The sequence below is a fragment of the Sus scrofa genome, chromosome 2, assembly GCF_054392235.1.
Source record: "Sus scrofa isolate SSC_HxYL_T2T_F1_AM1 chromosome 2, Sscrofa_HxYL_maternal_Yorkshire_Landrace_v2.0, whole genome shotgun sequence".
Taxonomy (NCBI): domain Eukaryota; kingdom Metazoa; phylum Chordata; class Mammalia; order Artiodactyla; family Suidae; genus Sus; species Sus scrofa.
This window is the reverse complement of record NC_139384.1, coordinates 18421099-18446653: the sequence shown is the minus strand read 5'-3', so window position 1 is coordinate 18446653 and position 25555 is coordinate 18421099. Positions and strand designations below refer to the sequence as shown.

The following is a 25555-nucleotide window of genomic DNA, read 5'->3' as shown; positions in this document are numbered from 1 at the left end:
CCGGCCCCCCTCGGCTCCCCCTCCTTCACCGGGTCGGAGTGGTAGGCGCCCCCCCACCCCCCTTCCCGGTGAGGACGCGGAACTGGCGCGCGCTCTGAGCGGCGTCCGCGCCGGCGAGCGACTGACGCTTGGCTGCAGAGAGTCGTGCGGCCGAACCTGGCCGGTCTTCAGAGGCTCCAGAGGTAGGAAGGTCTGGGCCACTGGGGGCCTGGAAGGGTGTTTGGGGTGGGGCTCCCCGGGGGATACAGACTATGAGAGGAAACAGGGGCTTTAGTGGGAAGGGGACTCTAAGGAGCCCCCAAGGTTGTGTGAGGGGGCGTGGGGTCTCGAGAGAGAGCAGCGGTCTGTAGGAAGGGGGTAGGACAAGGGGTGGGGGCCAAAGGGGTTCCAGCTGCGAACCTGGGCGCAGCTTGCGGCTGCGGGGCTAGATTCCTGCGAGGCTGGCGGGCGGCCCTGGTTCCGGGGCGGGTGCGGGGGAGAACTGTCCAGCAGGTGAGGGGGCGGGCAGAGCTGTCCTGTCCGGGGGCTAAACACATGGCGCGCGTGTGTACGTGTGTCTGTGTCTGTGCGTGAGTGTGTGTGTGTGCGCGCGCGCGTTCCCCATTTTTGGTTAGAATTTGAATAAACACTTTGGCTTCTTAAATTTTCTTTTTTTTTTTTTTTAATTTGGTGTTTCAAAATTGGCTTGTTGGGGAGTGGAGACCCCGTTCAGTCTTTCCTGAAACTGATTGTCTCCCCATCCTCGTGCATCTTTAGACTCATCCTTCTTTCCCTGCCTTCCCTACTTCCCCAACCCTGCCTATTGCTGCCTCCTTGCTCTCATTCTTCCCCACGTTGGACCAGTCTGTGCTGATGCGCTTGCAAGGTCACTGCCTGGGGAGGAGGAGGGGAGAGAGCCTCTTATTGTGCTCACGTCAGCAGATGTCCTATCACTCTCTGGTTCTTGTGGTTTTACTGTGACATCCTGCCAAAATGAGGGACGAATCCAAAGGGCTGGTTAACATGGCCATTTGTAAGCTGAAAAGACAAGATAGCTTAAAGGTCTGTGGATTCTAAATCTGCGTGTGGATGGTGTTGGGTGGTAATTGTGTAGGACTTCAGCGGATAGGTATGAGTCTTGAGCTTGATGCCTTTGGAATATAGGAGCTGGGAATGAGGGGCTGCCCGTTAGTAAATATGGTTGAGGCAAGAGGCGGAGTCTGAGTCTGGGTGGATGTGAAGACAGTGTGAGTATAGGTAGTGTTAAGAGGATTTAGAGTCTTTGTGAAGAGGGGAGCGAATGGGAAGAAAAGCCTTATCTCTGCAGTTTGAATAACTAAAGGCAGTAGCTGTTGAGATAGAACGGAGGCTAAAAATCCATCCTATCATTAGTGGCTAGAATAGTCACAAGATCTCAGGGTCCTTGTTTGTGACTTGTTTGTGGAGGGAGACAGCATTGTAGAGCATGATAATGATTTGTTTTATCAAATGATTCTCAAGGAAAGAGGGACTGGGATCCCAAGGATAGAGGCCTGATCCCTGATATATTAGTAGAAGATGCTTCAGGTGTGATCTTTGAGATTTTAGCTGGAAAGGGCTCCTGGTTTTCAATGTAAACGTAGATTTCAAGACTTAACCTTGTGCTCTGGTCCTGTAAATTGTTTCATTTTAAGATACTTTGGCTCTCACTATGCATTTTACACATAATTCTTTATAAAGTATGCTTTTACCCATCTCCCATTTCATTTTTTTCATTTTCCTCCACTTTTTCTGCTTGGGAGGAACTGGATTCTGCTCTATAACAGGGCCTTACATTCTGCAGAATGCTCAAGATTCTGTGGCAGTGGAGAGAACCAAAGAGCTTTTGGGGTGGTGGTGATGCCTAAAAATGAATATATAGCAAGATTGGGAACTTGGTTTTGGTTGTGTAGAAAGGTGATATGTCTATGAAAATCCAGAATTAGGACCAAGTGCAAACTAAAAGCAAATGGGGGAGAAGATAACCTCATAATAATAGCTGTCAATGGAAGAGGTATCTCCAGATTCAAGGAGAATGAATTATTATGGGCATTGGCCAACTCTGGAGTAGCAGCTGCTAGCACTGTGCGGTCACCAAGCAGGGGAGGGGCCGTGGCTCTGCTATATATAGTCCTAGAGCCAGAGTTGCTATGGAGATAAAACTAAATCCTATTACCTGCAGGTCCTCTATTGGGAGCAAGGGAAAGGAAGAGTATTTTGAAATTTTGAAAGGTGTTGTAAATAGGTCTTTTTTTATTATTAAGTATGAGAGGGGGGAAAAAAAGATGGAACTTCTACTCATCTAAGTCAAATAGAGCCTTAAGCATACAGAGAGTGTGTACACTGTATGTATGGGAGTGCACACAACAGCAAAGGAGGAAGTGGTGTGTGTAGTGAACAAGGTCTTAGTGTGGCCGCATGCAGAGCACAGAGCTGGGATCTTGGAAGCGCTGAAAGTAGCCTTGTCATGGAGTGAAACATTTTATTTAGAGAAGTGTATGGAGACCCAAAAGGAAATAGATTATAGTTAAGACCATGTAAGCTTTTCTGAATTTTTGGACTGTGGTCCTCTGAGCACCTCTCCCTGTCCTTGCAGAAATCCTGTTATTTCTGCATCTAATTCTTAATCTCTGTAAGATGTAGAAGGACAAGGCCTCTGTCTATTTTGTATTACGATTCCAATCTTGGGACCAGAATAGAGGCGGAAGACTAATTCAGCACCAAGGGCAGAGCTAGTAGCATTAGCCATTGGACCCCTTTCTTGCCTGAAGAGGGTAGAAAAATGGTTTAGATGAAGCAATTGGGGCATAGATATTCCTTATTTGAGTTTGCATGGGGAAGAGTAGCCAGCCATTGTTATTGTCTGAGTGCAATTAACTATAGGGTCAATATGGTAGTTTCATATTAAGCTGAATGCAAAATGTTGGAACAGAGAATAATTAGGTTTCCACCTAGAGCTAGGAGTGTAGATTAGTGCTGTTTAGAGAGTCTGGTTTGATCCTGATGCACCCTGGAGCAGTCCTGAAAGTGACTTAATTTTTGTTATCATAATAACTGAGTCCAGATTAGACTGACTGGACTTGTTTTTCAGAAACAGCCCCAGGGGTGAGGCTGGAAATGAGCTGGTTTGCAGGGATGGAGAGGTGAGCCATTACTTATCCCACTTCTTGACATTTGACTCTGTGAGCTCTTAAGCCTGGACGGAGCTCTAGGCTAGGAAAAGTGTCATGTTCTCCTATCTTTAGTACGAAAATGGAAGATCTTCTGACCTATGTCCCTGGCCGAGATAAAGCTGAGAGGGATAAGTTCCTTAAGCATGGCAATGGATCTTATCAGTACTTTTTTCCTATCAAACTTGGATTTTCAGATATCAGAATTCCTCCTGGGAAGATCGACTCTGCGCTTGGTGCCTTGAGGTTTCTCTGAGATGAACTGATGTATTGGAACCATGGTGCAAAAGAAGAAGTTCTGTCCTCGGTTACTTGACTATCTAGTGATCGTAGGGGCCAGGTGACCAAGAAATGACTGATTTTTGCTTGTTATCTGGGATAGCCATAGAATCTGTAATGATTTCCCGTCCCCATTTCCATGTTGCCTTGCATATCTTATTCTTCCCCTGTTTTACCCTGATGGGAACCTTGCTGCCAGTAGTGAAAACAAAACAGGTGGAATGAGTGTATTGGTCTGGAGCAGCAGGGACAGCAAAACTCTGCTCTGTTTTTTTGACTGTTGTTGTTGCCTTTTTAGGGCCACACCCACGGCACATGGAGGTTCCCAGGCTAGGGGACGAATCAGAGCTACATCTACTGGCCTATGCCATAGCCCACAGCAGCACAGGATCTGAGCTGCATCTGTGACCTACACCACAGCTCACAGCAATGCTGGATCCTTAACCCACTGAGCAAGGCCAGGGATCGAACCCACATCCTCATGGATATTCATCAGATTCATTTCCTCTGGGCCACAATGGGAACTCCTGCAAAACTCTGCTCTTAACTAACATGTTTGTGATTTTGAGCAAATATATTCTATAATAAACCATAATGGAAGAGAATATTTGAAAAGAATGTGTGTATATATATACATGTATATATGTTTATATATATAAAATGAATCACTTTGCTGTGTAGCAGAAATTAATACAATGTTGTTAATTGGCTATACTTCAATAATATGTAGGTGTGAGTGTATATATATATATATATATATATTACCTTAATAATATTATCTTATTTTGTAAGAAGGAAAAGTGCATTGTGTTTCTCTATTTACATATGCCCTTTTGGGAATTCATGAGCTAACATACCTTGAAAGGTGCTAGTCATCTTAAGGTGTTAGTGATGATTTTACTGCCATTTTCCTTTCATCTCAGGATAGGCGTCTTCATGGCAGCCTACCAGCTAAGTGTGGCAAACAGCGCCTGTGTTTTCCAAGGTCTTGCAGCTAGCTTACTTTATCTGAAAAAGCATTTTGAACTTTATTTCTCGGCTGTGGTTAAAACATGAAAGCCTTCCTATCCCCTTAGGCTGCTGAATTTGTGTATGTTCTCTAGGCACCCAAGCAGTGATAGTGTGGCCCAGACTCCGGAATTGCTACGGCGATACCCATTAGAGGATCACCCTGAGTTTCCCCTGCCCCCGGATGTCGTGTTCTTCTGCCAGCCAGAGGGCTGTTTGAGTGTGCGGCAGCGGCGCATGAGCCTGCGGGACGACACCTCTTTTGTCTTCACCCTCACCGACAAGGACACTGGAGTCACGCGTTATGGCATCTGTGTTAACTTCTACCGCTCCTTCCAAAAGCGGGTGCCTAAGGAAAAGGGGGAGGCTGGGGCAGGGTCCCGTGGGAAGGAAGGACCCCGGGCCACCTGCGTCTCAGAAGAGGTTAGCACTGAGAGCTCAGAGAGTGGCTCGACCCTGCAGCCTCCCAGTGCCGACTCGACCCCAGATGTGAACCAGTCCCCTCGGGGCAAGCGCCGGGCCAAGGCGGGGAGCCGGTCCCGCAACAGCACTCTGACATCCCTGTGTGTGCTCAGCCACTACCCCTTCTTCTCCACCTTCCGGGAGTGTCTGTACACCCTCAAACGTCTGGTGGACTGCTGTAGCGAGAGGCTGCTGGGCAAGAAACTGGGCCTCCCTCGAGGCATACAAAGGTGCAGTTTGCTGCTGACACTCAGAAGGGGGGGTGGCATTCAGAGTTGAGGTATAGTTGACTTGGGAGGGCCTTGTGAACTGTCCTCTAAAGCCTGAGGTCCTTCAACCTACTTAAGTGTGTTATGTTAGTCCTTGCTAAGGAACACTGCTGCAGCATTAGACCTCCTGTAATCAGGTTTGGGGTGATGCTGAAGAATTTGGTGTTTCATGGTGGGCAGGACAGTAAGTCCTGCTGTGTGTATGTTTTTGCACTTGTTCTTGCCCTTGTGTGTACTCTGTGGTCCTAGCTGAGCCTGAAGGGTGAGCTTCTCCACTTGCAGTCATTATACCCTCTATGGTGCTTTGGGTTGCAGTGGGGTACCAGCTTCTAGTGCTTATGTGTCTGTTTCCTGCTCTGTGCTCCTCAGGGACACGATGTGGCGCATCTTCACTGGATCGTTGTTAGTGGAGGAGAAGTCAAGTGCCCTTCTGCATGACCTTCGAGAGATCGAGGCCTGGATCTATCGCTTGCTGCGTTCCCCAGTACCCATCTCTGGGCAGAAGCGAGTGGACATTGAGGTCCTGCCCCAGGAGCTCCAGCAAGCTCTGACCTTTGCTCTTCCAGACCCCTCTCGATTCACCCTAGTGGATTTCCCACTGCACCTCCCCTTGGAACTTCTGGGTGTGGATGCCTGTCTTCAGGTGCTAACCTGCATCCTGCTAGAGCACAAGGTGAGAGGGCCAACTTTCTAGACTGTTCTAGGGAAGGGGCTTTGAAATATGGCAGAGGCTAGATCATGAGCTCTTTGAGGGCAGGGACTACATCTTTTTTATCATTTTGTTTCCAGGAGATAACACAATACCAGGTATACAGTAGGTACTCATTGGGTGTGGGTTAAATTAAGGCCCTGGTATCTTGGAGGGATGTTCAGAGGGCTTGACATTCAGTTGAATTATCATTAACTATCCCAGTCTAATTCTCTGGAAATTTCAGTAGTTCTTTTGTAATGGGTGATCCTGAGATTTGAGGGTATGAGAACTAGGACGGTAAAGGAGTGATTCAAGCGGGGATTATTACAGTGCTTGTGTTGGGAGGTGGCAGGCAGGGTGGGGCGAGGGACAGTGATAATTGCGGAAACTAAGCTCCCGGAGCCGTGGGTGGGCATGGCAAAATAGAAATTGTAGTGTTGGGAGCTGTTTTCTCATAAACTTGATTTATCCTGTTGAATGATTCTTATGGTATGGCTTATGGCAGGTGGTGCTACAGTCCCGAGACTACAATGCACTCTCCATGTCTGTGATGGCATTTGTGGCAATGATCTACCCTTTAGAGTATATGTTTCCCGTTATCCCACTGCTGCCCACCTGCATGGCATCAGCAGAACAGGTGAGTCGCAAGGTGTCTTGTGGCTTTGTCACCTCTGTTCCAACTCTGTCCAGCTCTAAGGGAGAAGGCTCAATGCCCAAAGAAGTTGTAAATCAGTCTTGGTCCTGAATTCCTTATTGTTACTTACTTGTCTGCAAAATCTGACCTAACTTGAACTGATCTGGTGAAGCTATGCTATTGATGTTTTTTATTTTTCACAGTTATTGTTAATGACTATAAGCTATTGGCTACACCACTGCAGGTGCTACATAATGTATAGAGTATGCACTGTTACCTTTCTAAAATTTGAAAAATTGTGAATTTTGAAACACATTTACCTTTGAGAATTTTGGAAAAGGGAATGTGGACCTGTGTTTTCCTTATCTGGAAAAATCCCGACTCAATAAATGGTCACAGTAGATTTTGGTTTTCTTTCTTATCTTTTCCACAGCTGCTGTTGGCTCCAACACCATACATCATCGGGGTCCCTGCCAGCTTCTTCCTCTACAAACTGGACTTCAAAATGCCTGATGATGTGTGGCTAGTGGATCTGGACAGCAACAGGGTGAGGCTTCTGGCTGAGGCATTGTAGGGTCTAGAATAGAGTTGTGTTCTCTTTTACTAGCTTATTGCTAGGAAGGTCCTGAGTCTGTGGGTGATTGCTCTTGTGAGACTCATTGAAACAACTTTTTAAAAAAATGCTACTTGTAGGAGTTCCCGTCGTGGCTCAGTGGTTAATGAATCTGACTAAGAACCATGAGGTTGTGGGTTCGATCCCTGGCCTTGCTCAGTGGGTTAAGGATCCGGCGTTGCCATGAGCTGTGGTGCAGGTTGCAGATGCAGCTTGGATCCCACATTGCTGTGGCTCTGGCATAGGCTTGGCAGCTACAGCTCCGATTAGACCCCTAACCTGGGAACCTCCATATGCCGCGGGTACGGCCCTAGAAAAGGCAAAAAGACCAAAAAAAAAAAAAAAAAAGCTACTTTTACTTTATTGGCTTAATAGGCCCTGGGCTAGGATTCAAAAGAATTACAAGGTTTAGTTTTGCCAGAGTTTATGTGCTTCCCCGAATCTTCCCAGAGCAGTAGGACAGTTGTGGTTGCAGAGCTGTTCATATGGTGTCGGTCAGCTAATGGTTTTCTGGGAGTGCAGGTTCTAGTAAGAAACTGTCTTTCAGTGCATGCTTTAAAAAATATCTATTAACATTCTGCAATGTGAGTACATTCGAACTTCAGTAAGTAGCCCTTGTAAATGTTCATTGTAAAACTTTAGAATATGCAAATAAGTATAAATTAGTAAATAAAAAGCATAATCCTATTGTCTAGAGGAGTCACCAATAATGTTTAGGTGTACTGTTTCCTTTCGGGGTATATGTCACATACATGTGTATATGTGTATCTTGTATATGTGTGTATATGGTATATGTATTTGTATGTATATAATAATACTTTGTAGATATAACTTCTATTCTTGTTACTTACCCTTATATAAGAGAAACTCCAGAGCAAATAATTCTGGGGTCGTGCCTTTTATCTTTTTTTGGTGCAGGTGATTGCCCCCACCAATGCAGAAGTGCTACCTATCCTGCCAGAACCAGAATCATTAGAGTTGAAAAAACACTTAAAACAGGTGGGTGAAGAGTGAAGAAAAGAAAGGAGAGCAGTAGCAGCTGTAGGACTGCTTTAGGCTGACAGCTTTTGAAGGAGCCAGTTTCCTTTCAGACTTCAAGTGAAGTAGATTTTCTTAGCCTTGGATGAGCTTAAGAAGAGGTATATCTTATTTCTGGGTGGCAGGGTGAATCTTAAAAAGGGCTTTTTAGGTTCCTTTTTTTAAAATTTTTTATTTATTTTTATTTATTTATTTTTTTTTGTCTTTTTGCTATTTCTTGGGCTGCTCCAGCAGCATATGGAGGTTCCCAGGCTAGGGGTCCAGTTGGAGCTGTAGATACCGGCCTACACCAGAGCCACAGCAACACGCAGTCGGAGCTGTAGACACCGGTCTACACCAGAGCCACAGCAACGCGGGATTCGAGCTGCGTCTGCAACCTACATCACAGCTCATGGCAACGCCGGATCGTTAACCCACTGAGCAAGGGCGGGGACCGAACCTGCAACATCATGGTTCATAGTCGGATTCGTTAACCACTGCGCCACGACAGGAACTCCTTATTTCCTTTTAATTCACTGTGTTCCCTCCCACCTTCTAATGCTCGATCATAATGCTGTATGAAACAACCCATTCACTTTCTGTTTCTTGTCCCGTCTGGCATTCTTTCTGGCCTTGGAGCATTCTCTCAGTCTTTATAAGGAGGGACTTGATAGTTTGGACAGTCTGGCTCCCTTTATATTTTCTTCTTGAATTGATCTCTGATCCCCATAGAATCCTTTCTTCAAAAATTCCTTTGAGTAAACCTTAATGCGTTTTTCATTTATTGATTTTCTTCTCCTGCATGCCGAACACAGTACCTGAAGGTAAAACATGACGAGACCCTGTGCCTCTGCCCTGTCATATGTGTTATGTAAAACCACCTGTAGCTAGCTCTGTATTTCTTTGTAGGAATCCCTAAATTTAAAAGGTCTTCAGGAATCTCTCTTTGTGTTGTCTCAGTTACTTAGAAGTATCTCAAGGTGAGATCTGTCTGGACATAAATGGGTCACTTTGTATTATCCCTCTCACTCTTACTTGCTTCATCACTGCTGATGTAATATGGTATCTTGTTACTGCAGAGTCTGGTGAGGATTGCAAGTTTAGAAAGTTCTCTAGCTGTCTTCCTTTGCTGTTTTCATTCTCGATGATCGCTTTAATGTGACTAATGAAATGGAGAGGTTGACACATGGAATTGTACTTTAAGTATTTGTGGGAGCTGAGGTCTTTGGGTTCACTGATCCTGTATTCTGACCTTGCTGCTCAAAGTGAGGTCCATGGATCAGCAGCATTAGCATTGCCTGGGCTTGTTTAAAGTACCGAGTCACCTCAGACATAGTGAATCAGAATCTGCAGTATAACAACATGCCCAGGTGATTCCAGTGCTCATTAACTTTTAAGAAACAGTGCAGGTCTAGACTAGTGGTTTTCAAATTGTCCCATGGAGCCTCTTAGGGGTTGATTTAGGTTGGGACCACCAAGCCTGTGAGGCTCTGGGTTCCCTATGTCCTTCAGAGAAGTTCTGCTTTTTTTTGGCTACACTGTGACATGCAGAAGTTCCCTGGCCAGGGATTGAATCCATGCCACAGCAGTAACCTGAGCAACTGTGGTGAAAGCACTGGATACTTAATCCACTGAGCCACATGGGAACTCCAGAGAAGCTCTACTTTTACATATTTCAATTGTTTATAAACATTTCCACAGAGATTTCAGTTGAAAAACAAGATTTCCTTGCTAAAAGAAATTTGAAAACTACTGCCTTGGATTTCAGCTTTGATCAAGTTGCCTTGATTCAGATTGGTGTAAGCTGAAGATTTCATAATTCAGATTGTTTTCTAAAGATTGAGATATTTGGATTCTTGTTTCCAAGATGAAGGCTCTTTCCTGGCAATTGAGATTGGCTGGTCACCCAGGAATCTGCCTTCTCAGAGAGACTTACTGTTCCACAGGCCCTTGCCAGCATGAGTCTCAACACCCAGCCCATCCTCAATCTGGAGAAATTCCATGAAGGCCAGGAGATCCCCCTTCTCTCGGGAAGGCCATCTAATGACCTGCAGTCCACACCATCCACTGAATTCAACCCACTCATCTATGGCAATGATGTGGATTCTGTGGATGTCGCAACCAGGTACAACCAAGCCAACTAGACAGCCCCTAGCTCTTAAATTGATCTTTGCTCACCTGGTGACCTTGAGGCAGATTACTTCCCTGAGCCCGAGGCTCTTTATATAATAAATTTGTATACTGTTGGGTTATATTTGCTGTCTTAATAAAAGCAAATGGGAGAAATCGTTCATCATACTTTTAGGCCTTTTAGGCCTTGGGTGAAGAAGGGGATTGATGACTCTTTAAGATATCTCTCCCCTTGTTGTTGGAAGCCCATTACATGATGACTGTGGGAGGTGGTCTGAGCCCTTGAATTGTAGGGATCCTTGCCCTGCAGGGTGTGGGACTCTGGTCATCTCACCATCCCCTTCTTCCCTAGAGTGGCCATGGTCCGTTTCTTCAACTCCCCCAACGTGCTGCAGGGCTTTCAGATGCACACGCGTACCCTGCGTCTCTTCCCCCGGCCTGTGGTAGCTTTCCAGGCTGGCTCCTTTCTAGCCTCACGTCCCCGGCAGACTCCTTTTGCTGAGAAGTTGGCCAGGACTCAGGCTGTGGAGTACTTTGGAGAGTGGATCCTCAACCCCACCAACTATGCCTTTCAGCGGATTCACAACAGTGAGTCACCTTCTGCTCTGCCCCTGCTTCATTTTCTCTCCTGATGGCTCTTCTCTTTGCTTTTCCCTTTCCGTTGTGATTTTGCTTTAGACTTTTCCCTGCTTTTCTTTTATCCTTTACCTGCTTTTTTCCTCGTTACTGACTCTCCCCTTTGTTCCTCCTTGGATAGACATGTTTGATCCAGCCCTGATTGGTGACAAGCCGAAGTGGTACGCACACCAGCTGCAGCCCATCCACTATCGAGTCTATGACAGCAGCTCCCAGCTGGCTGAGGCACTGAGCGTGCCGCCGGAGCGCGACTCTGACTCTGACCCTACCGATGACAGGTGAGCAGCCCCTTATGGCAGCAAGACAGTTCTTGAAAGCTAAGAGGCTCTCACTAGTCCTTGTTTAGCACAGGGGCAGAATCTCATGGGATTAAGACATCAGTCCTTGAAGCCTTGGATTATATTTTGGTTGATGTTTGTTAATTTCCTTTTTTTATCTTGTGCCCTGGCCTTGAGTTAAGAGTGCTCCTATGTTTATTTTTACTTATGCGGATTGCTTATCTTTTTGCCCTGCCCTTTCTTTCTGTTTTAATTTGTTACACTCTTTGCTCTGCAGTGGCAGTGACAGTATGGATTATGATGACTCAAGCTCTTCGTACTCCTCCCTTGGTGACTTTGTCAGTGAGATGATGAAATGTGACATCAATGGCGATACTCCTAGTAAGTGTGCCTGGGGAAATTGGCTGGCTCAGGGCAAGGTCTGGGGTCCTGGGGTGGTGTGGTCTACACTTGGCATCCTTGGGTTTTGGCAGATGTGGATCCTCTGACACATGCTGCTCTGGGGGATGCCAGTGAAGTAGCGATTGATGACCTGCAAAACCAGAAGGAAGCAGAGGAACCTGGCCCGGATAGTGAGAACTCTCAAGAAAACCCCCCTCTGCGTTCTAGCTCCAGCACCACCGCCAGCAGTAGCCCCAGCACCATCATCCATGGAGCCGGTTCTGTACGTGAGAACTTGGGGGTGCGGTGGAGAAGTGAGAACCATTACTTGGGATGTGGGCCTCGTCTCGATTAGGAAGGCTAGGATGAAGCAATTAACCTAATTTGCTACTTTCTTCATACTCTTCCCATCTTTCTCTCTGTAGATCCTAGAGTTTAGAGCCTATGAGATACAGTTTTGACCCCAGAAGGGGGATATCTATCTATGTTCAGGGGTTAACTGAGCTGCCCCTTGCATAGTTTGTGGAGACAGAGAGCAGGGGTGTCACAGAGATCTTTTCTCACACACTCCTTAGGCTAGGAATCTGGCAGACCTGGCTTGGCCCTGCCAAATTGAGTAAATGGGAAGGTAGCACTAGGCACCAGGTGACTACTTTTTATTTAATACGTCCCTTAGGAGCCTGCCGACTCAGTGGAGATGGATAATAAAGCAGCAGTAGGCATCTCTAAGCCCCTCGCCACCATGCCTCCCAGCATGGGCAAATTGAACGTGGACCGGCATCAGGCGGAAATTGGAGAGGGGTCAGTGCGCCGCCGAACCTATGACAGTCCACACTTCGAGCCCCAATGTGGCTTTCCCCCTGAAGAAGATGATGATGAGCAGGGGGAAAGTTATACTCCCCGATTCAGCCAACATGCCAATGGCAATCGGTGAGAGCCCGGGGATGCCTTCTAGATGGGTGACTGAAGGACCTCACTGCGAGAACCCTGGGTGAGGGTTAACCAGAAGTCTGAGCAGTCCGAAGGCTCCCATGGTCCTGCCGTCCCCAGAGGGTCATGCTTTGATGCAGGCATTTAAGAATTGTGGGGAGGGAGCGGTGAGTGCAGTGTAGTGTCAGGCCCACACACCCAAGATCAGGTACCCCTGCCTGGGGCTTATAGGTGCCACTGTGCCTTCAAGGGCTCAAAGGCTGCTGCGGCCCAACAGCTTGAAACTGGCAAGTGACTCAGATGCAGAGTCAGACTCTCGAGCGAGCTCGCCCACCTCCACCGTCTCCAACAACAGCACCGAGGGCTTCGGGGGCATCATGTCTTTTGCCAGTAAGTGCCTTCAGCTCTCTCGCCTCTGTCCCATCTTCTCTCCAGCAGGGCCTGACCATGGCAGATGTCACTTAGCACTTGAGACCTAGGGCTAAGATGGCATTTTCAAGCTCCAGTTCAGGTCCTCTTACTGAATAAGATATTTTCAGGGAGGTCAGCAAAGAATAGGAACAGATTGGTCATTATCTTTATACTGGAGGTGTCAGTCTGTTGCAGGTAAGATAGCTAGCTGGTCAATTGAAAAATCATTACATTAAAAACCATACACTTGTGCATATGTTTTCTGGAAATACTCTGGTCAGATTTGACTTGGGTATAAATCTGATGTCTTCTTTGCCTGGGGAAGGACTTTTTAACGAACACGCCTTGAAATCTATGTGATGTTGGCTTGTGCATATAGAATGTCACCAGAAATGAGGGGTGGTGTCAGTTAAGGGTTGAAGACAGACTGGGCACCAGAGAAAGCCAGTATGGGGGATAATTGTGATGGTGAGATTTTTTTAGAAGCCCAGGTAGAACAGTACCAACCGCAGACCAGAAGCACTTTAACTGCCAGCGTTCATGCTGGGTCAGCAGTAGAGGCGAGACAGATGTTCTCATGAGAGGCAGTCAGAGAAAGTTGTTACTGGGTTCTGAGCAATCCTGGCAGTGGCCCCTTTGCCACAAGTTAGACTTGGTCCTTCCTAAGCTAGATCAGAGGTCCTGGGATCAGGTGAAAAGGGGAAGGGGGAGGATACAGTCATTGGTGTGTGACACTCGGGTTCCCCTAACTCACTGCTCTCACTCCCTCCCCTTGACAGGCAGCCTGTATCGGAACCACAGTACAAGCTTCAGTCTTTCAAACCTCACACTGCCTACCAAGGGTGCCCGAGAGAAGACCACGCCCTTCCCCAGTCTGAAAGGTAACTTCGGCTCTCTTTTTACCAAGCCAGGATTTTCTCCGGGAAATATTTCAGGGCTGTGGGTGCTTGTCAGGAGCCCTGTGTATGATGAATCATTTGATCCGGCCGTTGCCTCTCATATTGCTTCTCATGGCTTTCACCGCACATCATAGGTTCTTGCTGGTTTTCACATGGAAACTGTCTTTTGTAACTAAAGAGAAGGCCCTGTTGTGTATCTTGTTTAGCATAATGGCCACTGGGGAATCGCTGCTTCTGGGGGGCCTTCATCAGAGGTACACAATTAACACAGGGCTCATCAGCTGCTGCCAGTCATCTGCCAGGTTCCTACTGCATGTTTTTTTGTTTTGTCTTTTTTTCCCCCCTCTTTTGGCCACACCTGCAGCAGCATGTGGAAGTTCCTAGGCCAGGGATTGAACCTCTGCCACAGCAGTGACCTGAGCCGCTGCAGTGATAATGCTGGATCCTTAACCTGCTGCACTACAAGGGAACTCCCAGATTCCTACTGCATGAACTCAGGACAAACTCCATCCTATGGAGCTGGCCCACCAGGGGATCGTTTTGAAGAGCCTGGCAGTGTTTGTAGAGTCAAGAAGCTTCTTTCTTTAGTTTCATGTCAACTTAGGGCCTGCGAATGGGCCTGGTAGCATTGGTTGGTTTCTAGGGGCAGTTAGACCTTATTTTATTTTTATTTGTGATCTCTGACAGTTTGAAGGGCTCCCATGAATCTACTCTGATTTCTGTTTACTCTGGATTTTGTGCTGAACTATTGAATCATGGAAGAAAGCACAGCGAGAAGCAGCTTCATGTATTTTTTTAACTGACATCTCTCCCCAGTGGTTAGAAATGTCAGGGATATATGGGATTTTCTTTGGTAGGGATGGGAACACAGGCCAGATGGGCAAAAGAGCATCATGGCTAGTGGTGTAGGGAGCTAACCATCTGGTAGAATGATGAATCTGCACAGTCTGGTAGGTTAGGGATGGAAAGTTGTGAGTGTCACTGGCCTTCATTTGATGCAGTCGAGGGGTGGAGCAGTTGGAATGCTTTCATTGCATGCTGAGGCTTCACTTCATTTGCTGCACTGATTACTCCCCTCCAACCCCATCCTCACCCCCACCCCACCTCCCATGACAGCATCTACAAGATGGGTCTCTTCCCTCCATATATCTGCAGGCCCTTTGGACCCCAGTGCTAGATGTTTCATGAAAACCAGTGTCCCTCTTTCATGCATGTGTCTGTTTAGTACCTAAAGGCTCCTCATATCATTACCCTGCCTCTGGCTTTGAGAGGCCATAGTCCTAAGGATGGTCTTTCCTAGAGCCTCAGTTGTCTCCTGGCCACTTGGCTTCCAGCTCCGAAGTGTCTAAGCGCCAAGGTTATGTGCACTCAGCTTTGGGAGAATGCTCAGATTATCTGACTTACAGCCCCGTTGAGGGGTACAGGGTTGTGGTATCACGGTGCACCTACTAATTGTGTATTTTGTGTCCCAGTATTTGGGCTAAATACTCTAATGGAGATTGTTACTGAAGCCGGCCCCGGGAGTGGTGAAGGTGGGTCTTGCCCGTGAGCTCTGCATGATCTTTTCTTCCCCAGCATCTTCCGTGCCTGCCTGAGGGCCATCCTCCTCATGGAGCAAGCGGCATCACATGAGTGACCTGCCTTGCCCCGTCCCCCGTGACGCCCATGCTTGCCCACGGGGCGTGCTGCTGGTGCATGTGGAGTGGCCCGAGTCTTCATTCCCACTTCCTCCACATTGCCGTGGCTGGTTTCTGCCTGTGTGTGACGCCCCGTGCCACCCTCACCCAGCCCTGCCAGGGAATGGGTGTGGAGCACGGCTACCCAAGGCCGTGCTGACACCAACTGCTGGACTGCAGTGTGATGTCTCTCATTCTGCCTTCCCGGCTACAGGAAACCGGAGGGCCTTAGTGGACCAGAAGTCATCTGTCATTAAACACAGCCCAACAGTGAAGAGAGAGCCTCCATCACCTCAGGGCCGATCCAGCAATTCTAGGTAATAAATGGGCAGAGCTGTTTTAGAAGTTCTCAGAGATAATGATTCCCGTACCAAACATTAAGGATGCTCCAGAGAGGGAGGGAAGCTCCCCGGTGGGTAGACAAATCCATTCCCATTCTGAGTGGCCTCATGCAGTGGTAATGGCTCATGGCATTGGGAGAGTATAACAGCAGTGGTGGCTACTTGGGCACACCAAGCTCTCTGGAGAGGTGGGGGATGCCCTGGACATGGATGGACATTTGGAGCCTTGGCTTTGTGTTTTGCCCCCGGAGGCAAATGTCTAGTCTGGTGCTGGGGGGATGCTTTGCAAAGAAGCTGTGACCACAGGAGTGCTGTGTGTGGACCTTCTAGTGAGAACCAGCAGTTCCTGAAGGAGGTGGTGCACAGCGTGCTGGATGGCCAGGGAGTTGGCTGGCTCAACATGAAGAAGGTGCGGCGGCTGCTGGAGAGCGAGCAGTTGCGAGTGTTTGTCCTGAGCAAGCTGAACCGCACCGTGCAGTCAGAGGACGATGCCCGGCAGGACATCATCCCAGATGTGGTCAGTGCTGGGGGTTGAGAGTTGGAATCGACTGGGAAGAGGACAGGAATGTCAGAGGCAGTCATGCCAACTCCAGCCCCTCATGTTATTGTTGCAGGAGATCAGTCGGAAGGTGTACAAGGGCATGTTAGACCTGCTCAAGTGCACGGTCCTCAGTCTGGAGCAGTCCTACGCCCACGCAGGTCTGGGTGGCATGGCCAGCATCTTTGGGCTTCTGGAGATCGCCCAGACCCACTACTATAGTAAAGGTAAGGATGGGACCACCGAGGTAGCAAGGCTCTCCCATTCTTCGAAAAGAACCAACTTGGCCCTTGATGAGCTTCCCAGTGCCGAGCTGCTTCCTGTAGGGCTTCGGGATTTTATTTTCTAGTGCATGTTTGTATGAAGTGGGTGTTTTTGTCATGAAAAAGACGATGCCAGCCTTTCTTTCCTTGTACTTCTTCCTTTCCACATCCTCTTGTATCCTTGCTCCTCCCACCTCACTCCCGTACTTTGACTCTCCCTCACTGTCTCTTTTGACCTCTTCCTATATTTGATCTTTTCCTCAGAACCAGACAAGCGGAAGAGAAGTCCAACTGAGAGTGTAAATATACCAGTTGGCAAGGATCCTGGCCTGGCTGGGCGAGGAGACCCAAAGGCCGTGGCACAGCTGAGAGTCCCCCAGCTGGGGCCTTGGGCACCAAGTGCCACAGGAAAGAGTCCCAAGGAACTGGACACCAGAAGTCTAAAGGAAGAGAATTTTGTGGCATCAATTGGTGTGTATCCCTGTGTTGGGTGTGGTGGAGGAGTTTTGGCTACTTAAATACCCCTCCCTCTTTTCAATTCATCCAGAATCCCGCCTTTCTCTTCCCCATGCTTTGCTTTCTAGAGAGGGAGGTAGATTTGTGTCCATTTCTAGTGGTATTTCTTTATACTCCTCTATCACTTATGCTTCATTTGCAGCCATCCTTAGCTACATCTTAGAGGAAGAATGGGAGTTTTGCTTAGAGGGCCCAGCGAGGCTTTAGTGCAGGAGTCTCAGCTGTACTCCCTGTCCCTCTCTTTCATTTATATCTGGATTTCTTCTCACAGTGGAGAGACCACATGAGCTCCTGGATGCTGTGAAGTTTATAGATGCATATTTGGGTTGTAAAACTGTGATCGTCTAAGTTTCTAAAGCCAGTTTTCCCCCATCCAACCATTATATTGCCCTAGAATTTGCTCTTTTGGGGCACGTCCAGCAACCCCATTTCTCTGGTTCTGGACCTCGAGGTACAGATTTCTGAGCCAGCCTTTCTTTAAACGTGTCCCGACTGGACCTGATTAGAGCTTGCTTACATTTGGTTTTTATACATCTCCACTAAGGCAGAGCCTTAGTGAGCTCTCTGGGTGTCACCTCTGTTTGACTCACTCCCTACCTGACATGGAGTCATCTAGGTTGTGTCTTTCTTTTTCTGGTTAGGGGCCCCTGGGCAGTATGCTTCTAGCTGATGCTTCTTTGCCACATCCTTGAGCAGTTGCCTTTTGCTCCCATAAGTGGTAATGAGGAACCAGTTTCCTTTTTAGAAGAGCTATACTTCTCTAGCTAGCAAAAAATTGTCATAGAGACAATAACCCTGCCTTTCTCCTACCTGATCTGATGTTCTAGGAAAAGTACTGACCTGCAAGTCTGGAGGTCTGGCGTTTTAGTCCTGTGTCTGCTCCCAATTAGGAAAGTGATTTTGGGCAAATTGCTTCCCCTTTCAGGGTGTCTGTCTCCTCATCTGGGAAATGAGGAGATTGGACTAAGAAGCCTCTAAAGTTCCTCCAGGAGAGGAATTGCTCTGACTGGTGGTCTCTCTTCTCTACCCCTACAGAGGTGCTATTCTTGACCATTTAGTGTTCTCTGTCACCTCTGCCTGATGACTTTTCCAGACTGGCTAAGATGGGTCTCTTGGTAGGGCAGGCACTGATTCTGAGGGTATGTTGGGTTTTTTGGTAGCAGCAAGGAAGGATGTTAATGGCCTGCGTGAGTGGCCTCTGGCCAATTCAGTGAATTAATTAAGCAGATTTATGCTCATGCTACTGAAACCCTTTGGCTGCTTGAAGTGATCATCTGTCTTATCTGGAATCCTTAAAATTTCCTGTTGCCCAGCTTATGTGGCAGAGAAAGTGGTGTGGTGGAAGTTTATAAACTGGTCTCTGAGTTATGATCTTGAGCAAGTGCTCCAGCCACTTTGGGATCAGTTTCCTTATGCCTAAATGAAGGAGTTTGAATATCGGCTCTTCGAGCTCTAACATTCTCTAGGATTTTTACTGCCACATCGAGATTAGTGTTAGGAGTTTGTAGTCTTTAGTTCTTGAGATGGGGGGGGAGATGTTAGATCTCTTGGGTTGTTTTGTTTTGTTTTTTTTTTTAACCCTCCTACCCCCACCTGCCCCTGAAGATCTCTTTTTATCTCTTGATTTACAGTCCTATGCCTGAGACTGCTTCAGCTTGGGTGGGTGGGTTTCCATTTCGTCTGTCTGACCAGCCTCTGACTCTCTCTGTCTTTCTCTCCTGCTTACATTGCATCTGGGGTAGAATTGTGGAACAAGCACCAGGAAGTGAAAAAGCATAAAGCTTTGGAAAAACAGAGTAAGGAACAAATGCCCCTTCCTGTTCCCAAGTCTCCCATACCTGCCAACTCCCCAGGCCCAGTTGGGGCAGGCGCCCTTTGTCAGCCCCACCCCAAATTTGCTCGTGGGGGGTATTTGGAATGAAAGCAGGTAGGTGGTATGTGACTCCTAGGAATGTGGCTTGTAGGCTGCTTCTTTCCCCCTCCCCTGGTAGCGATCAGGCTGGAATCAGGGCATCTCCTGAGTACCATCCCTTAGAGCTTGGTTCTCTATTGCTTCAGAGTTGGTGGGGAGAACGTTCGCCTGTTTCAGTGCCCCTCATTGGCTGATATCTCCCCCACCCATTAGAAGGCCTGTGGGCACAGTTGGCAGAGATGGTTGCTCTCCCTCCGTGTTGAGTCTGTAGCTTCCCAACTCTCTCTGGTGGCTTGCCTAGGCACGCTTTCTTGCTTTCTGTCATTCTGTCCTTCTGCCATACCATTGTGGGTGGGTGGCAACTATGGGGGTGGTTTTTAATCATAGGAGTTGCAGGGTGGTGGGGTAGGCAGTGTCCTCTAACACAGAGGGTGTTTTTGTTTGTTTGTTTGTTTTGGGCCATGCCCACAGCATGTGGAAATTCCCGGGCCAGGGATCAAACTGGTGCCACAGCAGCAACCCAAGCCACTGCAGTGACAATACTGGATCCCTAACCTACTGCACCACAAGGGAACTCACAGCTGGTGTTTTTTAATCCCAATGGGCTCATCCTTTCTAGCCCCTTGGGCATATTTGTTTGGGAGACAGAGTACCTTGGGGACCCTTACATGGTTTCAGGCACGAGTGAAGCTCTGACTCTGAGTGCAGTGGAATGTGGTTCAGACATTTGTTTGTGGAGCTCTTCTGTATAAGGATGATTTGCTTAGAATCTTCTCAGGTTGAGAACCCCTTGAGACCAGGTCTAATTTTCCCTTAAGAGGTTCTTAAGGTATCTGGGGACTTCTTCTTCCAGTGGGGCCTGAGCAGGTGGCAGTCCCTGGAAAGGTGACTGGGACATGCGGAACAAGTCAGGGAACAGGCTGTGCTGCTGTCCCACTCCCTTGGCCAGCCTGCCCCCTAGTCTCTGTGTACTGAGTAACACAGGTCTTCCCCTACTCAGGGCCTGAAGTAATCAAACCCACCTTTGACCTTGGGGAGACAGAGGAGAAAAAGTCCCAAGTCAGCGCAGACAGTGGTGTGAGCCTGACATCTGGTTCCCAGGTTTGTGACAACCTTGTTGAGACTCACAAACATTAAATTTGCTATCTCAAAATACTTGGTTAAGGTTGAAAACAAGAGAAAACAAAATGACAACCTTGAAACAACATGAATTTCTGAAAATTGAGGAATGATGAAATAAGTATAATGTATCCATGTAATATAGTACTGGTATCCATTAACGACTATATTTTTAAAAATGTAGTAACATGGGAAAATACTTACAAAGCTATATACAGTATGATTCTTTGTTTTTTTAATGTATATAGGAAAGACTGAAAGGAAGCATGCTAAAGACTTAACAGTGATTAATGTAGGCTGTAAGTTTATGTTTGTTTGTTTTTTTTAAGCCACACTTGCGGCATGCAGAAGTTCTTAGGCCAGGGATTGAACCTGGGCCACAGCAGTGACAACATGTGGCTTGTTTTTATTTCCTGATTCTTTCAAGTATTTTCTGTGGTGAACTTCTGTTTCTTTAACATTCACTATTTTTCTTGTTATGTAAGTTGTATATATTTTATATTCAGGAAAATAATGAATTTCTCATGATCCGTCTGGGGATGACAGTGGAAGAGTGGGGATAGGGAGAAGGAAGAAGATAGAGTAATTCCTAGGGAAACTGAGAGTAGATTGAACACCTCCCTGATGTGTCTGAGGCCCTGTGTCTTGTTTCAGAGGACTGATCCGGACTCTGTCATCGGTGTGAGTCCAGCTGTTATGATCCGAAGCTCAAGTCAGGACTCTGAAGTTAGCACCGTGGTAGGGGAACACCACGCTGGCATCTTGGTGGGTGGGGTGTGGGCTCCCCTTTGGAAAAGGGGTAACTTTCTCCTCTGGAGGCTGTTCTTAGTCTCAGGTCAACTTGGTTCTCATAGGTCTTTGTACGTAGGATCATACCCTGAGATTTCACCCAGGGCTTCTCCTCTTGCAAAGAAGGTGCTTCCAGAGGCTGGCTGACACACTTTTGAAGTTGGATACTTTTTTTTTATGGCAGCAGAGGGCTCTGACAGCTTGGCATTTCTGAAACGCATCCCTGGGGAATACCCCTTACTACCTTTTTTCCTTTCCAGGTGAGTAATAGCTCTGGAGAGACTCTTGGAGCAGACAGTGACCTGAGCAGCAATGCAGGTGATGGACCAGGCGGTGAGGGAAGTGCCCGCTTGGCAGGCTCTCGGGGCACTTTGTCTGATAGTGAAATTGAAACCAACTCTGCCACCAGTGCCATCTTTGTAAGCTTTGTTTACTAACAAAAGAAAACCTTTTTTTTTTTTTTTTTTTTTTTTTTTAAATGGGATGGGATTGGGTTAGCAAAGGATAAGAAATGGAGTTCCTACTGTGGATTAATGATCCAACTTGTCTCTGTGGAGGCATTGGTTCAATCCCCAGCCTGGCACAGGGGGTTAAGGATCTGGCATTGCAACAGCTGTGGTGTAGGTCACAGCTACGGCTTGGATTTGATTGCTGGCCTGGGAACTTCCATATGCCATGGGGGGTGGGGGGGGCCAAAAAAGGAAAAAAAAAAAAAAAGATGAAAAGTAAGGAGGCAATTAGAAGGAAAAGAAAGAGGAAGGAATAGTTAAGGCTCACTCATTCGACTTTAAAGAAAAATGTTTTTTAAATCAGCTTTTTTCAGAGTCATTTGACTCCATGATCTTGGGCTTTTAGAACCCTCTCCTGAATCATTGATGAGTTAGGCTCCCTGCCTAGTCAGGTAAGGGCTTCGACTCCTTTGTAGCAACAATCTCCATGTTTAAAACAAACAAAATGACGCCTTTGTGACAGTGTCTGGGCTGTTACAGCTCTCATTTTATACCAGTCTGTTTTTATGGACTAATCTCGTTTTATTCTGGTTACTGCTTTATTTATATAGCACCTTAAAATGGCATTTCATTTTAGTACATTCCTAACAGTTATTTAAAATTTTCCTTCATTAATAAACATCTGTTGGAGTTTCCATCATAGCTCAGTGGTTAACGAATCCGACTAGGAACCATGAGGTTGCGGGTTCAATCTCTGGCTTTGCTCAGTGGGTTAAGGATCTGGTGTTGCCTTGAGCTGTGGTGTAGATCGCAGACGCAGCTCAGATCCCGCGTTGCTGTGGTTCTGGCGTAGGCCGGTGGCTACAGCTCCGATTAGACCCCTAGCCTGGGAACCTCCATATGCTGAGGGAGCAGCCCTAGAAAAAACAGAAAAACTAATTAATTAATTAATTAAAATAAATATCTATTAAATGATTTATTAAATTCCAGATTCTGTACTAAAGAAGCAGGGGTGATGAGGCATGATTCCCATTCTCAGAAGTTTGCAGTGCAATATATTGCTACTGACTAATCTCTTCTGACAGGTGAGGGAAACAGAGCCTTAGGAAGAAAAGATCTTGCCATAGGTTATACAGTAAACCAGCGGATCCGTTGGAGTTAAGTAATTCTTTTTAGCTTTTGTCTTTGGACACAGTGCCCTTCAGTGTATACATGCCTCTTCTTTTTTTTTTTTTTTTTTTTTGTCTTTTTTTTTGCCATTTCTTGGACCGCTCCTGTGGCATATGGAGGTTCCCAGGTTAGGGGTCGAATTGGAGCTGTAGCTGCCAGCCTACGCCAGAGCCACAGCAACGAGGGATCCGAGCCGCGTCTGCAACCTACACCAGAGCTCACGGCAACGCCGGATCGTTAACCCACTGAACAAGGGCAGGGATTGAACCCGAAACCTTATGGTTCCTAGTCGGATTCGTTAACCACTGCGCCACGACGGAAACTCCAACATGCCTCTTCTGATACCCTTAGCACTTCGTTAGGCAGAGTTGAGAATGGATGTATCTATAGGAGCTCATAGGTGCTCATCTTTGGTCTGTGGAGAAGCCCAAAAGAAATTTGGAAGGTGAAATTTAAATAAATTATTTAACATGGCGATCATTCCAACCCCCAGGGCCTTCTGTATACGTGTATCTAATAGAGCAAGTGACATCCCAGAATGAAGGTAGGCAATAGGATTGAGTGTCAACAGAGCCACTCAAACCAATGGATCTAAACTCTCCCGGGGTCTAAACAGACCCTTTGAATGAGAGTATTTTAAATCCTTCTAGTGTGCTTCCATTCTAGAAGTTAAGGTAGGTGTCATGGAGTAGCAGTCTTGCAAGAAGCCATTCAGCTCTTTGCTACCTTTCCTGCCACCTTCCTGGGACAAATTCTTACTTGTCTTGTGCTTCTGGGCAAGGGCTCTTTGTATGATTGAATTGCTGAGAGGAGTTACCTAAATTTCTTGGCTTGAAAAGGCTATTTTAGCAAGAAAGAAATTGTATTGATGTGGCTCATTGAACAGAGTACTGGGCCGTAAACCAGGAAGCTGGCATTTGGACACACTAATTAGGTATTGCCTAATAACCTTTGATCAGTTGCTTCTCTGATTATGCTGTTGCATGTGTTGTTTTTATGGGCATGAAAACAACCTCTTTTCCAGCTGAAAGTCTTTTTTAAATGAATAGCAAGTCTAATATTGCAAAAGTGGCAGATAAAGTTAGTGGTATTTCTATGTAGGAAGATATTTCTAAGGGATGGTAGGAGAGAAGAAATTAGCATTTATGGAATACCAGCCGTGTGCCAGGCACTGTTAAGTGCTTTATATGTATTTTCTCATTTAATCCCTGGAATTATCCTATGAAGTAGGTGTGATGACATTCCTTTTGGAGTTCCCTTGTGGTATAGCTGGTTGGATTCCTGGCCCCGGAATTTCTACATACCTTGTGTGTGGCCAAAAAAATCCACAAAAACCTTCGTTTTGCAAGTGAAGAAGATGAGTCTCAGAGAAGCCAAGTTTCGAACCTAAGGATGCACAGCTAGTAAGAGGCAGGGATCTGAACTTTGGTAATTCTGACTTTAAGCCCAGTGTTCTTTTTACTGAGTCATGCTACTATAGAGAATTTGCCTGATTTGGGGGGTGGGGGCGCGCACATCTGAAGCATATTCCTGGGCCAGGGATTGAACCAGCGCCACAGCAGTGACCTGAGCCACAACAGTGACAACACTGGATCCTTAACCTGCTGAGCCACCAGGGAACACCTAAATTATTATTATTATTATTTTTTTTTTTTTGTCTTTTTGTCTTTTCTGGGCTCACCCACGGCATATGGAGGTTCCCAGGTCGGAGCTGTAGCTGCCAGCCTACACCAGAGCCACAGCAATGCCATATCCGAGCTGCATCTGCGACCTACACCACAGCTCACGGCAATGCCGGATCCTTAACCCACTGAGCAAGGCCAGAGATCAAACTTGCAACCTCATCGTTCCTAGTTGGATTCATTAGCCACTGAGCCATGATGGGAACGCCTCAATTTTTTTTTTTTAGGGCAGAGATCTTATTGAGATTAAGTGGTGAAGATAAGTAAAAATGAAAACTTTATTGCATGTTTGGGAGGCAGTAACAGAAAGTACCAGAAGGCAGGATTATCCCATTGACTTCTGATTGAGGCAAGCAGAGGAGCAAAGGCAGGGCAGCTGCAGCATGGCTAATGAGTGACTGGTGTGTGAATCTCTTTAATGAGCTGCGTGGTTTACTTTGCCCCGTTCATTGACAGCTGACCAAAAGCCTCTTTTCTTTAGGGTAAAGCCCACAGCTTGAAGCCAAGTGTAAAGGAGAAGCTGATGGGCAGCCCAGTTCGCTCCTCCGAAGACGTAAGCCAGCGTGTCTATCTCTACGAGGGACTCCTAGGTGAGAAATAGCCTGGAAAGACCCCTTACCCTGGAAGGAAGCTGTACTCAGCTGGGGAAGAGGGGGCACTGAATAAGTAGCTGCTTGGCTTTTTGCTTATTTCAGTGATAATGATAGAGGGCATTTTATTTATTTATTTTCTTTTTAGGGCTTCACCAGCGGCATGTTTAAGTTCCCAAGCTAGGGGTTGAATCGGAGCTACAGCTGCTGACCTACGCCACAGCCACAGCAACGCCAGATCTGAGCCGCATCTGCAACCTACACCACAGTTCGTGGCAAGCCAGATCCTTAACCTGCTGAGCGAGGCCAGGGATCGAACCCAAATCCTCATGGATACTAGTCGGGTTCGTTACTGCTAAGCCACGATGGGAACTCCTTAGAGGGCATTTTTATATCTTAAACAAGTGACTTAATAGGTCTGGAAAAAGCAGTGGGTGAGAACTAGAAGAAACTAGAGTTTGGTATTAATCAATAGCCTCTGTCTTTCTGTCTTCCTTTCTTTTACTTTCCTGCTACCATGGTCCTTCCTCCTCACAAATTGGCAGGAAGGGACAAAGGATCGATGTGGGACCAGTTAGAGGACGCTGCTATGGAGACCTTTTCTATAAGTAACCACCTTTCTTTGTGTGCTGTGTTCATCCCTCCTCCTTGGGAGGGAATGGGCCTCACTTGGAGGCAGCTGGGGCTGGTGGCAGGAATGTTAGA

The 25555-nt window shown here is 46.9% G+C and overlaps 1 protein-coding gene across 50 annotated transcripts in view; it reads left to right on the top strand.

The window, feature by feature from the left end:
- The first annotated feature begins 103 nt into the window (after positions 1-103).
- Positions 104-25555, top strand: part of MADD (MAP kinase activating death domain) — a 44208-nt gene continuing 18756 nt past the window's right edge. For 3 of the 50 annotated variants that reach the window (XR_014836995.1, XM_021085201.2, XM_021085174.2), the window contains exons 1-26: positions 104-182; positions 3365-3507; positions 4550-5146; positions 5555-5858; positions 6382-6513; positions 6944-7057; positions 8042-8122; positions 10087-10265; positions 10623-10858; positions 11028-11184; positions 11462-11565; positions 11658-11848; positions 12242-12495; positions 12746-12885; positions 13686-13787; positions 15278-15337; positions 15696-15798; positions 16153-16339; positions 16437-16587; positions 16888-17094; positions 18882-18935; positions 20052-20152; positions 20825-20896; positions 21220-21378; positions 24742-24850; positions 25396-25458. Coding sequence is in view for 48 of the 50 variants with exons in the window: in XM_021085201.2 (XP_020940860.1) it covers positions 3446-3507; positions 4550-5146; positions 5555-5858; positions 6382-6513; positions 6944-7057; positions 8042-8122; positions 10087-10265; positions 10623-10858; positions 11028-11184; positions 11462-11565; positions 11658-11848; positions 12242-12495; positions 12746-12885; positions 13686-13787; positions 15278-15337; positions 15696-15798; positions 16153-16339; positions 16437-16587; positions 16888-17094; positions 18882-18935; positions 20052-20152; positions 20825-20896; positions 21220-21378; positions 24742-24850; positions 25396-25458 (3919 nt within the window). In the remaining 2 variants the exon portion in view is untranslated. Of the gene's footprint in view, positions 183-3364; positions 3508-4549; positions 5147-5554; positions 5859-6381; positions 6514-6943; positions 7058-8041; positions 8123-10086; positions 10266-10622; positions 10859-11027; positions 11185-11461; positions 11566-11657; positions 11849-12241; positions 12496-12745; positions 12886-13685; positions 13788-15277; positions 15338-15695; positions 15799-16152; positions 16340-16436; positions 16588-16887; positions 17095-18881; positions 18936-20051; positions 20153-20824; positions 20909-21219; positions 21379-24741; positions 24851-25395; positions 25459-25555 lie in introns of all 50 variants that reach the window. The other 47 variants (XR_014836994.1, XM_021085172.2, XM_085011211.1 and 44 more) reach the window with 23 other exon arrangements.